We start from the raw sequence: 15,633 nt of genomic DNA, 5'->3' as shown, positions 1-15,633 counted from the left end.
GATCTTAGAGTTCACCCCCCTCATTTTACAGATGAAGAAACGGAGGCTCAGAAGACTTAAGCAATTTTTCCAACGTCACACGGCTATTAAGTATATGAGATGGGATTTAATGCTATTTAATACTATTCTAGCACTACTATTCTGTGACTTCTTTAACTCTCCTCATCAGGGATTGACTTATTATGGAAGGACATACCAGTTTCACCTCCCTGGAAGTTCCCACCATCTTTTGCTTCTATTCTCCTCTCCCTCTTCCTTGTTCTCTCTCTCTCTCTCTCTCTCTCTCTCTCTCTCTCTCTCTCTCTCTCTCTCTCTCTCTCTCTCTCTCTCTCTCTCTCTCTTTCTTCTGTTGGAGGTGGTGGTAGGAATTGCTGGGGGAATCTGGCATTGGGGCCTCCCAGCCCAGGGAGATATTTTCCAAAGGCTCTGGCTCCTAGGTCAGCTCCCCAGAATAGTCCCAAGGTGTCAGGTGGTACACCCACCAGTGGTAGGCAGATTAAAGGGAAATGTCAAGGGGATTGGGTTCAGGGTAATGTGGGGGTGGAGAGGTTGCTGCTGCATGCCTTCCTTGGGCCCCTCTCTCCTCTCCTTGGCCTCAGAACTCAAGGTGGTAACATCTACCACAGTCCTCCCACCTCCCAACATGGCCAGGCGCCCAGCTCTCTAGCTTCCTGGGGTAGAAAGAAGGCCTGGCAACTATCATTCCAGGTGAAAGAGCACAGTTCTCCATTCTCAATGCTACCTCTGGGACTACCAGCTGGGCCCTGGACTTTGGGGGCAGAGATCATACTAATAGCCTAGAAGTCCCTTCCCCCAAGGGGACCAAGGCAAAGCTCCCATGTGGCAAGCTGAAAAGAGCTTTGACTTCAGAGGCAGAAGACCTGGACTCTTAAGTCAGTCAGACACTTATTAATAAGTGATCTTCAACAAGCTGTAACCAATTAGGGCCTCAGTTTCCCCATTTGTAAAATGAAGCCATTGGGCTAGAGGACCCTGGGATTTCTTCCCACTGTAACCTATGACCCCATGATCCTCTTCTACATTATATTGTTTCCTCTCAGACTATACATTACCTTCTGTGTATTCCCAGGTTGTCTTCAGTAGGATAACTGGGGGAATGCTGTGGGGGAAGGTTGTTACTTAACATACTTTTGTCCCTTCACTCAGACCCTGGTAGAGATAACCCTGTTCTAACAAAAGAGAATGTTAAATAGTAGGAAAACCAGACCATACATCCCAATACTGACCACTCTGAGCCTCAGTTTTCTTAGCTGTAAAATAGGACTAAGGAGCAACATGGTGTAGGAGGGTGGGTGAAAAGTTGGCTTTAGAGTCAGGAATACCTGGCTTTAAATCCCTCAAGGGACACATAGTGGCTGTGGGCACCTTGGTACTTCATTGAACTCCACATCCTGGATTAATTTTCTAAGCTGTTTTAAAATTGTTCATTTATTTATTTTACCAAATTCAGCACTATTTGAATGAGAAATTCATCTCTTTGAGAGAGCCTTTAGTAAGTCAACAAATATTTATTAAGCCCTTTCCCTGTGCCAGGCGAAGCAGCAGGGATACAAAGAAAGGCAAAGACCTCAAGTTTTAACCAAGTTGCCAATCTGCATTGGGGGAGGGGTTCTTTAGAGCTGTGAAATCCCAGGTTTGGACAAAAGGAAAAAAAAAGAACTGATCAATCAATCAGCACTCATTAAAGATCTGCTGTATTTTGCTACAATGGTAAGTACTATGGGGGATCCAGAAAAAAAATTCTACGTTCCTTGCCTTCTAAGAGCATCTGGGAAATTTTAATACTCTCATCTTATTTGCTCAAGTACTGTTGAGAAGGGGAGTACAAATATGCCCATTTTATGGATGAAGCAAATGAAATCAAGAAAGGTGAAATAATGTGCTAGAAGACACACAATAAGGAACCAAGATGCAATTTGAGGTATTAGGAGGCCTCAGTGTCTTGGTTCTAAATTCAGGATTCTTTCCCCTATACATATAGCTTCCAGGTCATATTCTAGAAGGTGACTGGGGGCTTATACACTCTAGCATGTCCTATTTATTGGATTCTTGCTTCTGCCTCTTTTCTAGTTGACTTGAGAACCATCTAGGTAACAAAGTCATTACTTCTTCACAGTTCCATTCTCTTACTTCCTCACCTTTCTTCCAAGCCTTTCCCCCAAATAGGGACTCAAAGCTTCTTCTGGAATAGCAGAAAAGACCAAGGAGGCAGGAGGTGGTTGGGATTTGGGACTCTAGCACCCCAGATTTAGAAGGAGTTTCAAGCCACTTAGTCTAAACCCCATTCCTTTATAGAAGAGGAATTGCCCCAGCCACATGCTGGTATCAGGTCGGAATTTGAATGCAGAGCCCCTGAATCCAGCTTTTTTTTCTCCTGTGTCTTAGTGCATTCAATGTCTCTTGCCCTCTTGCTGGTTAATAGAAACGGATTCCCCAAACTGTCTCCTTAGGAATTCATGCAGGGAGACATTACAACCTATAGATTCTCATAGCTGGAAGATGATGATTGTCTCTGTCCAGGACAAGGACCATTTATTTTTCCATTCCGCATTTCTCTTCACAAAGGGTCAGATAAGCTGTTGGAACACCTAACAACAAGAAGCGTGTGGGAACAGAAGACCAGTGGTCTGGAACCAGTGGGTCCAGATTCAAATCCTGCCTCTAAACTTTGCTACCTAGATAATCCTTCTTCAGCAGGATTCAGTAGAAAGAACAGGGCCTCCGGACTCTAGGTTTGTGGTTATTCAATTGTGTCCAACTCTGTGCGATCCCATTTGGGTTTTTCTTATCAAAGATACTGGAGTAGTTTACCATTTCCTCCTCCAGTTCATTTTACAGATGGAGAAACTGAGGCAAACAGGGTGAAATGGCTTGCTCAGAGTCACACAGTCTTATCACTTACTACCTATGACCATGGGCCAAACATTTAGTTTTCTTGAACCTCAGTTTTACTAAATATAAAAATAATAGAATGGACTAGATGGCCTCTGAGGTCCTTGCCAATTTCAGATTCATGACCCAAGTGACTTCTCTGAGTCTCAGTTTCTACATCTGTAAGGTGGACATAAAAATCTGTACATAACCTACGTCATGGAGCTATTTGAGGAAAATGTTTTTCTAAACTTTAAAATGTTCTAGAAATGTGAGCTCTTATTAATATGATCTCAGGGCACAGCCCACACCATAACTGTGCTGTTTTTCTTGATTTTAAGCTGAAATTTGTGTCCCTGTACCTCTTTCCCCAGGTTGTGCTTCCTTTCCCCTCCCATAGGCCACATAGCCCAAGTCTGTTTCCTGTGTCCCCTGACAGAGCTCTTCCCAGTTCTGGTCAGAACAGGGTCACAGGAAGATTATGTTTCTGAAAGGGTGAGTTAGGGGATGTTACTTGAGACAGTTCAGTCCCAATGCCCATTGAGTTGATCGCTGCAGCTCTGATGGCTACCATCCTGGGAGCTCTGGTTCCACTCCCTCAGACCTCTGGGTTGGCCACTTCTGTTTCTGTGTTCACCTAAGCCCCTCCTCTTTCTGTCTCCCCACAGTGTGTAGCATTAGGAGCTTGAAATCTTTGGGGGGTTTCATTCAGGGGAGTCTTTGTGGGAGCCTTGGCAGAATGCCCTGGGCATCAGAGCACAGAGCCAAGGATCTCTGGGCACTCCTTCTATCCCCTGGTGAGTCTGCATTATTCATGAGAACTGTGTAGAAAAGCCGCCTGTGCCAAATCTGATTTGGTGTTAGCTGGCATTACCTCAATGAGTGACCTTGAATAATCTTTCAACTAAAAAACGAGGGGGTTGGAGCAAATGGTTCCATTCCAATGTGACATTCTACATTCAAACAATTCAGGTTGTGAGGATCCTCCTAACTTTTATATTTTCTCTTCTAAGAAGCCTTTTCAGTTCTGACATTCTCTATTCTTGAGGTCCTCCTACCTCTGATGTTCTCTAAGCTCTCTTTCTAGTTCTGACATTCTCTGTTCTCAGGATCCTCCCAGCTCTGATGTTCTCTAAGCTCTCTTTCTAGTTCTGACATTCTCTGTTCTCGGGGTCCTCCCAGCTCTGATGTTCTCTAAGGTGCTTTTTTAGTTCTGACATTCTCTGTTCTCGGGGTCCTCCCAGCTCTGATGTTCTCTAAGCTCTCTTTCTAGTTCTGACATTCTCTGTTCTTAAGATCCTACCAGCTTCAACACTCTGCTTTAAGATGTCTTTCCACGGCTGGTTATTGTGTTTCATTCTTGAAGAGGACCAAAATGATATCACTGTCAGAGTCGAATTACAGTGTGTCTGACTATGGCTGGTCAGACCAGTATGAGCTCGGAGTGCTCTACCACAGGTTGGATACAAATAGTCCCTATGTACATTTGGGGTAGTTTCTCTAACTTTGCACATCTCAGGTTTCTTCTGCTTTGCTCCTAGAGCACATCACCTTCTCTGGTGAGGGCATGTCACGTGAGTGGTCATGTGCCAGTGTTTCCCATGTCACACAATCAATGCTGAAGTTCTTAAGAGGGACCTTGAGAATGTCCTTGTGTCACTTTTTCTGATCACCTTGTAAGTCCTTGCCCTTTGTGAGTTATCTCCATAAAATACTTTTTTTTTTTTTTTGGCAAGAATACATTTGGCTTTTGAACAAGGTGCCCAGACCAAGGGAGTTGTGCTCTCTGCGGTAGAGAATGCTTGACAATTTAGCTCAAGAAAGGACCTCTGCATCTGGTATCTGATCCTGCCAGGTGATCCTCAGAATCTTCTTAAGACAATTCAAACGGAATTAGAGGTTTTTGAATGCCATTAGCTTGCTTTTGAGTGATAAAGCACAGGTGCTGATTCTATTCCCCCTAAGATTTCAAGGCGGTGGGGTCCATTGCTCATAAAAAAGCTGACTAAAACTTTCCACGTTAAGTTCCAAGTTTCCAAGAGGAAATTATGCCTGTAGGATGCCTCCATTGTCCTCTTTCTAAAAGTAAAAGGAATAGATTGTCCTGTGATAATCGCAGGCAGTCTCTCTCTCTTAGTCATTGCTGGCAAGATTCTTGCCAGAGTCCTCCTTAATAGGCTGACCTCACATCTAGAAAAAGGTCATCTACCTGAGAGTCAGTGCAGCTTCAGAAGGAGCCGAGGAACAGTTGATATGGTGTCCACTGCCTGACAACTTCAGGAAAACTGCCAGGAGCAGCGCAGAGGTCAGTATACAATATCTGTGGATCTGACCAGCCCCTTTGATACTGTCAGTCATAAAGGCTTATGGAAAATTATGTCAAAATTTGGTTGTCCAGAGAAGTTCATTGGTACAGTACATCAGTTTCACGATGGCCTGCTTGCCTGGGTTCTGGATAATAGGCAATGCTTTTGAGCTTTCCCAGTCACCAATGGAATGAAACAAGGCTGTGTGCTTGCTTCTATGCTTCCACTGAGGAACTTGTGTGTTCTAAGTATCTTCTGAACTTATATGGATTCTGTTCTAAAGAACTTTCCAGTTCTGACATTCTCTGTTCTAAGGGTCTTCCCAAATCAGATGTTCTCTGTTCTAAGGTCTTTTCCCAGTTCTGACATTCTTTATTCTAAGAACCCATCCAGATCTGACATTCTCTGTTTCAAAGTCTCTTTCCGGGGTCAGCATTCTATATTCTAAGGGTCCTCTCAACTTTGATGTACCCTGTTCTAAGGCCCCTTTCTATAAAGGGCTGAAACTCTTGAGTTAATGCACTGAGGTTGGACAATTGAGCACTTAAGGCTAATTATCGATTGGACAATACTCTATAGGAATATGCTTGGAAAATGGCCCTTCCCACTATCCTGTACTGGCCCAATTGTTTGGTGTATACAGAGAATTGTGGGAGGGACTAGGGGATAGAGTAAGACTAGCCAGAATCACTTCTGGGCAGGAGATGAAGAGGAGAGGTTGAGGAGATCCTGCGTATCCATTCCCTTCACTTCTACCTCTAAAGACCAAGAATAAAGACCAAGGACTTTTGCTTATCCTGACTCCAGCTGATTCTAAGATATCCAGGGAGCTAATGTGGTCATCACACCTTTCCCGTTTTGACATTCTGTGTTCTAAGGTCTCTTTCCAATATGACATTCTGTGTTCTAAGGGTGCTCCCAGTTCTGAATTCTTTATTCTAGCTTCCTTTCCATATCAGATGTTCTATATTCAGAATCTCTTCCAGCTGACATTCTGGGTTTCCTCTCAGACTTGTCCTCTCAGACATGATCCTCCTGGCTTTGACATTATTTGTTCTAAGGTTCCCTTCCACTTCTGCCATTTTATGTTCTAAGATTAATATTTTATGACCCCTACCAGCTCTAATATTCTCTATTCTGATGTTCCATGTTTAAGACCCCTCCTAGAAGGGAAAGGCAAGGAGCTCTGCAATATTGGTTGTTACTTACCAATAGCTGTGAGGAAAAGACCAGCTTGATCAATGGGAGTATTGCTTTCCTCTGCATAATAGTTGACAGTCACCTGGGGATCCATAGTGGGAGAAGGAAAAAGAAAGAAGGTAGTTGATGATATTTCAGAACATTGTTCAACACTACATAGAATTCCCAGTCCTCTACTTTTGTCCACCTGCATTTTTGATTTCCTTCATAGGCTAATTGTACACTGTTTCAAAGTCTGATTCTTCTTGTGCAGCAAAACAATTGTATGGACATGTATACATATATTGTATTTAACTTATACTTTAACCTATTTAACATGTATTGGTCTACCTGCCATCTGGGAGAGGGAGTGGGGGGAAGGAGGGGAAAAATTGGAACAAAAGATTTTGCAATTGTCAATGCTGGAAAATTACCCATGCATATATCTTGTACATACAAAGAAAAAAAAAAAAAGAACATTGTTCAAACCTCCAATTTTTAGCCTATCAAGCCAGTTCTCTCTCCCATCATGCATTTGTTTGTACTATGAAACTCTAGGTTAAGCAAAGGACAGATCTCCCCCAGCCCTGCCACCATTTTTAAGCTCTCAGTAAAGGCTTTTGCTCACAGAGAGCTGACATAGTTCTTTCAACCTTCCCCCTTCCTATCGCTGCTCTGGTGGATGCCCATCTTCCCTTCCTGCCTAAAACCCAACCCTCCACGTTCCTGTACCTTATCGCTGCTGACATCTGTGCTGGGCTGGTTCATGCTGAGACGGAGAATGGTGCTGGGAGAGAGGGCCCATCGCTGTTTGCCATTGGCTGTGGCCTCCTCAGCCTGCCCATCAATCACTGCCTCTACCTGCACAGCATCTGTGTGTTTCAGGCTGAAGGTTTTGGCATCAGCAGGGGCTGCACTGCAAAAGGGAAAAGACTTGGGTTATGGAGAGGCTCTCATATGGTACTAGATTCTTAGAGAAATCTAGATTCTTAGAACTAGAATGAGATTTGTCCTATGCAAGATCAGAGATGGAAGGGCCTTGAGAATAGGGAATAGAGAATAGTACGACTGAGAGGAAACTTAGAACAGAAAGTGTTAGGACTAAAGATAGAATGTCAGGACTTGGAGGCCCTTAGAATTCAGGATGTCAGAGCTGGGAGAACCCTTAGAACCCGGGATGTCAGAGCTGGGAGGGCCCTTAGAACACAGACTGTCAGAGCTGGGAGGGTCCTCAGAGCCCAGGATGTCAGAGCCAGGAAGGCCCTTAGAAATCATTTAATCAAATTGGCTCATTTTATAGATGAGGAATCTGAAGTCCACAAAATGGAACTGGTTTACCAGAAGTCACAAGTCAATACACTTTCTTGAGGTTAGTAAGAAGAATATGTATCAATACCAAGAAGGGACCCCTGAATCACATTGCCTCTGATCTGTCTCTATCATCTGACGTACCAACATTTACAATGCCTTTCCTCTAGGCTGACTTTAATAAGCATGTGGACACCAGGGAAGGGGGAGTCTCACTGGGCCATTATTAGTCACTGCCATCTTGGTGAGAATCAGTTCATCTTATCCTTGGGATCTGCCTTCTGGAGACGGTTGTCCAGGGAAGGGAGAGCCCTGAAGGGGAGGGAGGAGGGAAAGTAGGCAGCAGTCCCCAAAGACAAACTCTATTGATTTTTCAGGCTTACAAAAGACCTGTCTCTGGGGCTGGGACCTGGGTTTTTTGCGTGCCTTATGAGGCTAAATTTGGACAAGGGATCACAGGGAATTATGTGGGCCTCACTTGGGCTTTGTTAGCAAAACACCAACATGCCATTCCGGGTTTCTGAAAAGGGCACTAAGCTGCTGGCTTTAAAGACGGAGGTAAGGGTGAGTGTCAAACAAAGGGAATCATTGCTACTTCACTGGGTGACCTTGGATGGGTCACATTCCCACCCCCACCCCCCCGGGTCTCATGTCTTTCTTTGTAATATAAGATCTACACTAGGTCATCTCTGAGACCTCTTGCCCTCCGACTGAATTTTTTTGAACTGGGTAAAAGAGGCCATTCTTTGACTCATTTTTGACTTAGTCTTTATCACTAAATGGGTGGTTACCTCAATCAAACTGAAACCTGGGAAAGATCTTAGTTTACAAAGGCCAAGGTCTTCCATTGCATCCAGGGCCATCTCCAGTGTCCTGATCTATATCTGGCCACTGGATCCAGATGGTTCTGGAGGAGAAAGTGAGGCTGGTGACTTTGCACAGCCCAATCTCACTTAAATCCAATTCACTTTTAAGTTATAGCATCACTTTCCTGATATCATGGTTCTCCTCAAGAAAGAAAGACAAACAACAACCCAGCTCAAATACTCTATGTTCTAAGAGTCCTAAAATGAAGGGCTCTTCCAGCTCTATTACTATCGTTGGTGTATTACTAATAGGAGATCCTCTCGGAATTTGAGGAGTTTAGAAAAGAAAGGTTTAAGATCAGCCTTCTGTCCCTGGAGATTCTTGAACGAGTTTCTAGGGAGATCAGGCATTCTCTTCCTGAAGGTCAGAGTGTTTCCTGAAATATCCTTATTATTATTATTATTATTATTATTATTATTATTATTATTATTATTTTGGCTGAAGCAATTGGGGTCAAGTGACTTGCCCAGGATCACACAGCTAAGAAGGGTTGTGTCTGAGGCCAGATTTGAACTCGGGTCCTCCTGATTTCAGGGCTGGTGCTCCATCCACTGCACCACCTAGCTGCCCAAGATCCTTAATTTAAGCAAGTGTATAATTTAAAATGTAACTATTCTAAAGAAAGCTACTATGTTGCATCAGACAGAAAGAATGTAACCGGGTTTGAGGAAAGGGAGGGGAAAGTGGAGGCGGCAGAGGGTCTCGTCAATCAACAAACACCTATTAAGAATCTTCCTGGGGGGGGGGGGGGGCTAGGAAAAGGAAATCCAGGGAAGAATGAGTCAGTGTTTATCTAGTGCTCTATGGGGAGAGAAACACTATATGTGACAGATTGCAGCAATCCTCATTACTGAAAAGTTATGACCCCATCGCAAATGATTAAATTGGCAATCGGGCCCATGAATAAGTCTGATGGAATCCTGGACTGTTAGAACTGGAAGGACTTTACAGCAGAGAATGCCCGAGATTGGGAGGATCTTGGAACAAAGATGGAAGAAGCCTAGCCATCACTTACTTGAGTCTCCTCATTTTTACCAATGAGGAAACTGAGGGCTAATTGGGGACGGATTTTAAGTAAAACTCAGATTCTCCGATTGTTGACTCCATTTTTTTCCCTGTGGATTTGAGTAACATAATCTTGATTTTTCAAAGTCAATATCCTTTGGGTAAATATGATAAAATTCAAGTTTCTGGACATGTAAAGGTAGGGATCAGACCCTGGATTCCAGGTGACTCCCAAAGTACAAACATCCTGAGAGAAGCCCATTAGGTTCCTATTTATTTTCTCCTTCTCCCCTTTCTTTCAGACTTTGGAAGCAGGGAGACCTAGATGTCAAATATTTCTCTGGAATTTGTCCTCTGTGTCCACACGCAAGTCACTTTGTTTCTGAGTCTCAGTTTTCCTGTCTGTAAAATGCCTATAATTCCTACTTTACAGGATCATTATAAAGTTAATCTATTTAAGTGTTTTATAAACTTTAAAATGTAATGGAAATTTCAGTTATCATCATCATTATTATTCTATGACACCATTATCCTCATCATTAATTCCACTGTCCCTCTGCCCAGATAGGACTTTAAGAGTTAATGTCTCAGCCTTATACCACAGGCCCCTACCCTATCTCCCTAGGCACCAAGCTTGAGAAAACAGCTATTCTAAGAGCCGGATCCAAATCCAAACAACAAAGGAGCCTATTGTTCCTAGCCTAGGGGCTTCCCAGTTGGTGCCATCTGTGCCAAGGACAGATGCCCTTATTGAGGGGCTATCTTTAGGGTTCACAGGCTAGTCATGTTGCAAAGGTCCTCTTGCAAAGCAGATATGGAGGGATCAGAGGATGGGGAAGGGCAGGTGTGATTTTAAAAATAGGATGTGAAATAATGAAGACTGAAATGAGCAGAACCAAGAGAGCCTGTATAATACAGCAATATTGTTTTAAGAATGATTTTGAGCAAATAAATTATTTTAACTATATTAATTCCTAAATTAAACATCAAGGACATATAAAGATGCTATCTATGTCCAGAGAAAGAATTGATAAATAGAAGTATATGTAATAAATAATAATAATAATAATAAAAGAAGTATATATAATAAGGCTTTATAATAATAATAATAGAAGTATATATAATAATGCTTTATAATAATAATAATAGAAGTATATATAATAAGGCTTTATAATAATAATAATAGAAGTATATATAATAATGCTTTATAATAATAATAATAGAAGTATATATAATAAGGCTTTATAATAATAATAATAATAATAAAAGTATATATAATAAGGCTACCATTATATATGTATGTATATATGTGCACATGCTACCTTTACATATATAAATGGTTACCATTAGACACAAATACATGCATATATATGCACAAACATATATATGTGTATACATATACATATATATATATATGTAAAAATATATATTCACACACATATATTTTGTGTCTAATGGTAGCCAAATCTGGGGGGGAGAAGGAAGAAAAAAATGAAATATACATCATTTTGTCTTATTTTTTGAAAGGAATAGCAAGTTATACACAGTTGTTCAGGGCGGATTTGCAGTTTCATATGTAGTCATCTTTTTTATTGTCCTATATCATGGAAATACTTGTTTTAGTTTATAAATTAAAAATAAAATTAAAAAATTAAAAGAGCATAAAATAGGAATTCTGAACATCCCCTCATTCCCCATAATCTTGTGATTATCTCATCACTCATATTTTTAAAGGCATCAGATAAAATACATAAGATTAAAAAAAATCCAATGATTTTCAAATATAGTTATTGAGACATTAAAAGATACCCAGAGGTTCATAGATCTCTGGTGTAAGAGAATAAAGGAAGACCAGAAGATCTTATGATGAGATCTTAAAGTTGAATAGTATTCAGACTAGACATTGTAGGGATACGGAGGTGAAGAAGGTCCACTCTCGGTTCTCATGAATCTTCCATTCCAATGGAGACACAGTCATTGATCTTGGGCAACATCTTGCCAGACAGACTTAGGGAGCCCCTAACCTCCAGGAGTTCCTAGCCAGTTTCTAAGTTAAGCAGTTGACATAATTTGATAAGTGTTAAGAGAATTCCTTGGATGACCTGAGTTAGGAGGGGTCAAAGAAGGTTGCCCAGAGGGAGTTTTGAATAGGGTTTTGGAAGGAAAAAAATCAACATGGGAGACTGCCATACTGGTTGAGCTTGCTAAAGTGTAGACTAAGGCCTCTGGGGCTCCAGTTAGGACATAACAATGAGTTGCATTAAATCCCATACAACTTCTAGCATCCCTCCTTAACCTCTTCAGGTTCCTCCACACCTGAGAATGATAGTCTAGTTTCCTAACTTTCTCTCAAGGAGTTAGCCTAGGGCCCGAGGTACCAGCCTTGGTTGGCACAGAGCTCACTTTAATCACACCATCTGCCTTGAGCCTCATTAAAGCCATCCTCTCCTGGCAGCCTGGGAAGAAAAGGGGAGGTGGAGGAAAGTGATCACGGTTTCCTGATCATCTGCCTAGTGTGAAAACAAGGGACCCCACTGGCATCCTTGGAGGGGGCAGATGCTGCTGGTGTTTACAAGGGTAACAGTGCTTGTTTCCTACTTGTCTCTTGAGCCTGTGGGCAAGAAGCTGGCCAGGGTCACAGTAACCCCAGAGAACCGCAGTAGGCAGGGCCTTGTGCCACTCACCGTATAAAGAGTACACTTTCTTATATACAGTAGAACAACTTGTCCATGATACTACAGGTCTCTATGATGTGACTTACTTTTCTTTTTCTGTAAGTTCAACCTGTAACTTTCCAAGCTGTCCTGTTACTCTGTGCTAGTCTGCTTTCTGAGTTCCCTTATATTCTTTTCTGTTTTTGTTTGTTTGTTTGTTTTAAGGATGCCTCCCCCTCCATCCTGTTCCAATGGTCTTGTGATGAAGAGAGCCATCTGCACCCAGAGAGACGACTATGGGAACTGAGTGTGGACCACAACATAGAATTTTCACTTTTTTATTGTTGTTTGCTCACATTTTCTTTCTCGGTTTTCCCCTTTTTGACCTGATTTTTCTGGTGCGGCAAGATAATTGTATAAATATGTATACATTTATTGGATTTAACATATTTTTTAACCATATTTAACATATATTGGATTACTTGCCATCTAGAGGAGGGGGAGGAGGGAAGGTTTTGCAAGGGTCAATGTTGAATAATTATCCATGCATATGTTTTGAAAATAAAAAGCTTTAATAAAAAATTAAAATATTTGCTCAAGGTACTCAGTGAAAGAACCAGGATCAGAAGGTTGGAGATTTAGAGATCATAGGAATCTTGAGACCAATTGTCTTATTTTACAGGTGAAGAAATTGAGGCAGAGATAGCTTAAATGACTTACATGGCTATTATGTGTCTGAGGCTGGATTTGAACTTTGATCCTTGGACTTCAAATCCAAGATTTTTACTATGATTTTCTGTCAAATTCTCCTTCTGTTCTAAGTAAGTTAAGAATCTCTAATGATTTTTCTTCAGGAGGACAGTATGGTTTCGTGGAAAGACCACTGGGTTTGGAGTCAGAGGACTTGGGTTCAAATCCCCACTCTTTTGCTTAGTGGTTATTTGACCTAAGATTCCTTTTCTCTTTAAGTCTTTATTCCTGTTATCCTCATCTCAGAAATGACTCACCCTTTCTCCTATCTCTGGGTGCTCTAGAGTTTTCTTATCTGTAAGATGGGGCTTGTCAGTCTTGTCCCTCCCTTATTTCCAGAAATGAGATAAAGAATGTGAAGTAATCATGGATGAGCATCCAGAGGATATAATGCTTGGGTTTTAGTCCCAACTTTGCCCCTTTGTTCTGTGTGTGATCTGGGCAAGATCCTTCTGTCTCTGGCTTCAAGCTCCTCAACAGGCCAGAGACCTCTGTCCTACACAAAGCTGCCTCATCTTCGGCTGCCTTGTCCCTTCTCTTCTCACTAGCCACAGCCACTAGGGAAAAAAAGGAGTCCCTGTGGGTATGAAGTAGACTAGGTTTTGGTCCAGCCTAATCTCCTGTCTTTCAAAGGTAGCCTCTTCCCTTTGGACCTTGGCAATGCAGCTGGACACCTGTCTCCAGAGCCACTCCTGGCAGAAGCCAGCCTTTTTAGGGCTAGACATGCAGGGGTGTTACCCTGATTTATGGGACCCATCTGATCACGCCTTGGGACTGAGCTCCCCATGAGCTCTGACAGGCTCCGGGAAGGCGGGGGTGGCCGGGCTTAGCTCCAGCTCAGAACAATCTTCTCTGTGCCCCTACAGTGGCTGGCCTATATGTGTGCCCTGCGTGGTGGGGTGAGAGTGGGGGGAATGGGAGTGGGGAGGACAGACAACTCCAAATACAGATATTTCTCAGCTCATGGCACCAGCCACATATTGTGAGCAAAGACAGCACAGATAATCCCAAACTGATTAATAATCCTAAAATAGCACTTTGAATGGGCAGTTAGGGTTATTGCCTGGTGGGAAGAGTGCCAAATATAAAGAGCAAAAGATCTGGATTTGAATCCTAGCTCAGAAACTTACTAACTATATAACCTTGAGCAAGTGATTAAGCTTTTCTACACCTCAGTCTTCACATCTGTAAAATAGGGATTTTAATATTAATACTTCCTATCTTACAAGATGTTTGTAAAAATCAAAAGGGTATCCCATCATGATAAATCAGCATTTAAGCATTTAAAATATCTACTGTAGGTCCTGTACTACCCAAAGACAAAAAAAAAAAAAAATCCTGATCTTTAAGGAGTTTATAATCCATGCAGGCAGATAACACATATTTGACATATGCAAATTGTATGCAAAATAAATTCCAGGTAATTTTGGACGGGAGGCCCTACTAGCTGGCAAGGGCCAGTCTGGGAAATCAAAGCAAGACTTCATTATTGCTGGCTTCTGAATTCATAACTTCCTTTAAGTCCCAGCTAAAATCTCCTTTTCCAGGGCACCTAGATAGCACAGTGGATAGACAGTTTAGAGGAGGATCTGAGTTCAAATCTGACCTCAGACACTTGACACTAGCAGAATATCTTTGAATAAGTAACTTAATCCAGATTGTCTCACAAATAAATAAAATCCCTCTTCCTACCACACGGATCCATTTCCAATCTCTGTTAATTTTAGTGCCTTTCTTCTGTTGATTGGTTCCCTTTCATCTTGTCTATAGACTGTCTATACATAATTTCTTTTGCCTCCAAAAGCATCTCTTGTGCTCAGGACAGTGGGCACTTAATGAATGGCTTTTGATTGACTGATGTGTAGGAGGGCAAATTTGAGCTGAGCTTGGAAGGAATGGAGGGTTCCAAGAAGGAGTGAGGACATTCCAGGCATGGGGGACAGTCTGGGTAAAGGCACTGCGATGGGATTGTATGAAACAATCTCTTAGGTCTCTCCCAGTTCTAAATTTGGTGATCTCTTGGGACTCTTGTTTTATCATCTATAGAATTAAATAACTAAACCTAAATGATGGCTAAGCTCTAGATACTAAAAGAGAGAAAGGGAGGGGGGAAGCTAGTTAAGAACATAGGGTCAACTGAAAAATGGCATTCACATCCAGAGAGAGAACTATGGAGACTGAATGTAGATCAAAGCATAGTATTTCCACTTTTTGTTCGTCTTTTTCTTGCATGTGGTTTTTTCTCTTTGGTCTGATTTTTTCTTTCAGAACATGACATATATGGAAATAAGTTTAAAAGAACTGCATATATATATATATATATATATACATATACATATACATATACATATACATATACATACATATATATATATATATATGACCTTTACTGGATTGCTTGGTGCCTTGGAGTGGAGGGAGGTAAGGGAGAGAGATGGAAAAATTTGGAACACAAAGTCTTATAAAAATGAATATTGAAAACTATCTTTACATATCTTTGAAAAAAATAAAATATCATTGAGGATAAAAAAGAAATTAGAGTCAACTATTGGGAAAATGTTTAGGCAAAGGTTAAAAGATCACTCTATTGGACAGTTTTGTATAGTCTATGATGGAGATAAGGAGTAGTACCTATTGATCTTTCAGAGGATTCTGATTCTAGAGCTAAAGAT

At 41.6% G+C, this 15,633-nt stretch overlaps 2 protein-coding genes across 2 annotated transcripts in view; one reads left to right on the top strand and one right to left on the bottom strand.

Moving 5' to 3' along the window:
• The window catches only part of LOC141564084 (protein-arginine deiminase type-1-like), a 386,771-nt gene that overhangs the window by 186,170 nt on the left and 184,968 nt on the right, over positions 1-15,633 (top strand). The window lies entirely within an intron of this gene.
• PADI2 (peptidyl arginine deiminase 2) overlaps positions 1-15,633 on the bottom strand; it is a 63,306-nt gene that overhangs the window by 41,836 nt on the left and 5,837 nt on the right. Inside the window, exons 2-3 of the mRNA XM_074306101.1 lie at positions 7,110-7,293; positions 6,408-6,480 (exon numbers count right to left, since the gene is read on the bottom strand). Of these exons, the coding sequence (XP_074162202.1) occupies positions 6,408-6,480; positions 7,110-7,293 (257 nt within the window). The remainder of the gene's footprint in view (positions 1-6,407; positions 6,481-7,109; positions 7,294-15,633) is intronic.

The sequence above is a fragment of the Sminthopsis crassicaudata genome, chromosome 3 (genome assembly GCF_048593235.1).
Source record: "Sminthopsis crassicaudata isolate SCR6 chromosome 3, ASM4859323v1, whole genome shotgun sequence".
Classification (NCBI taxonomy): domain Eukaryota; kingdom Metazoa; phylum Chordata; class Mammalia; order Dasyuromorphia; family Dasyuridae; genus Sminthopsis; species Sminthopsis crassicaudata.
This window is presented reverse-complemented; position numbering and strand designations above follow the sequence as displayed.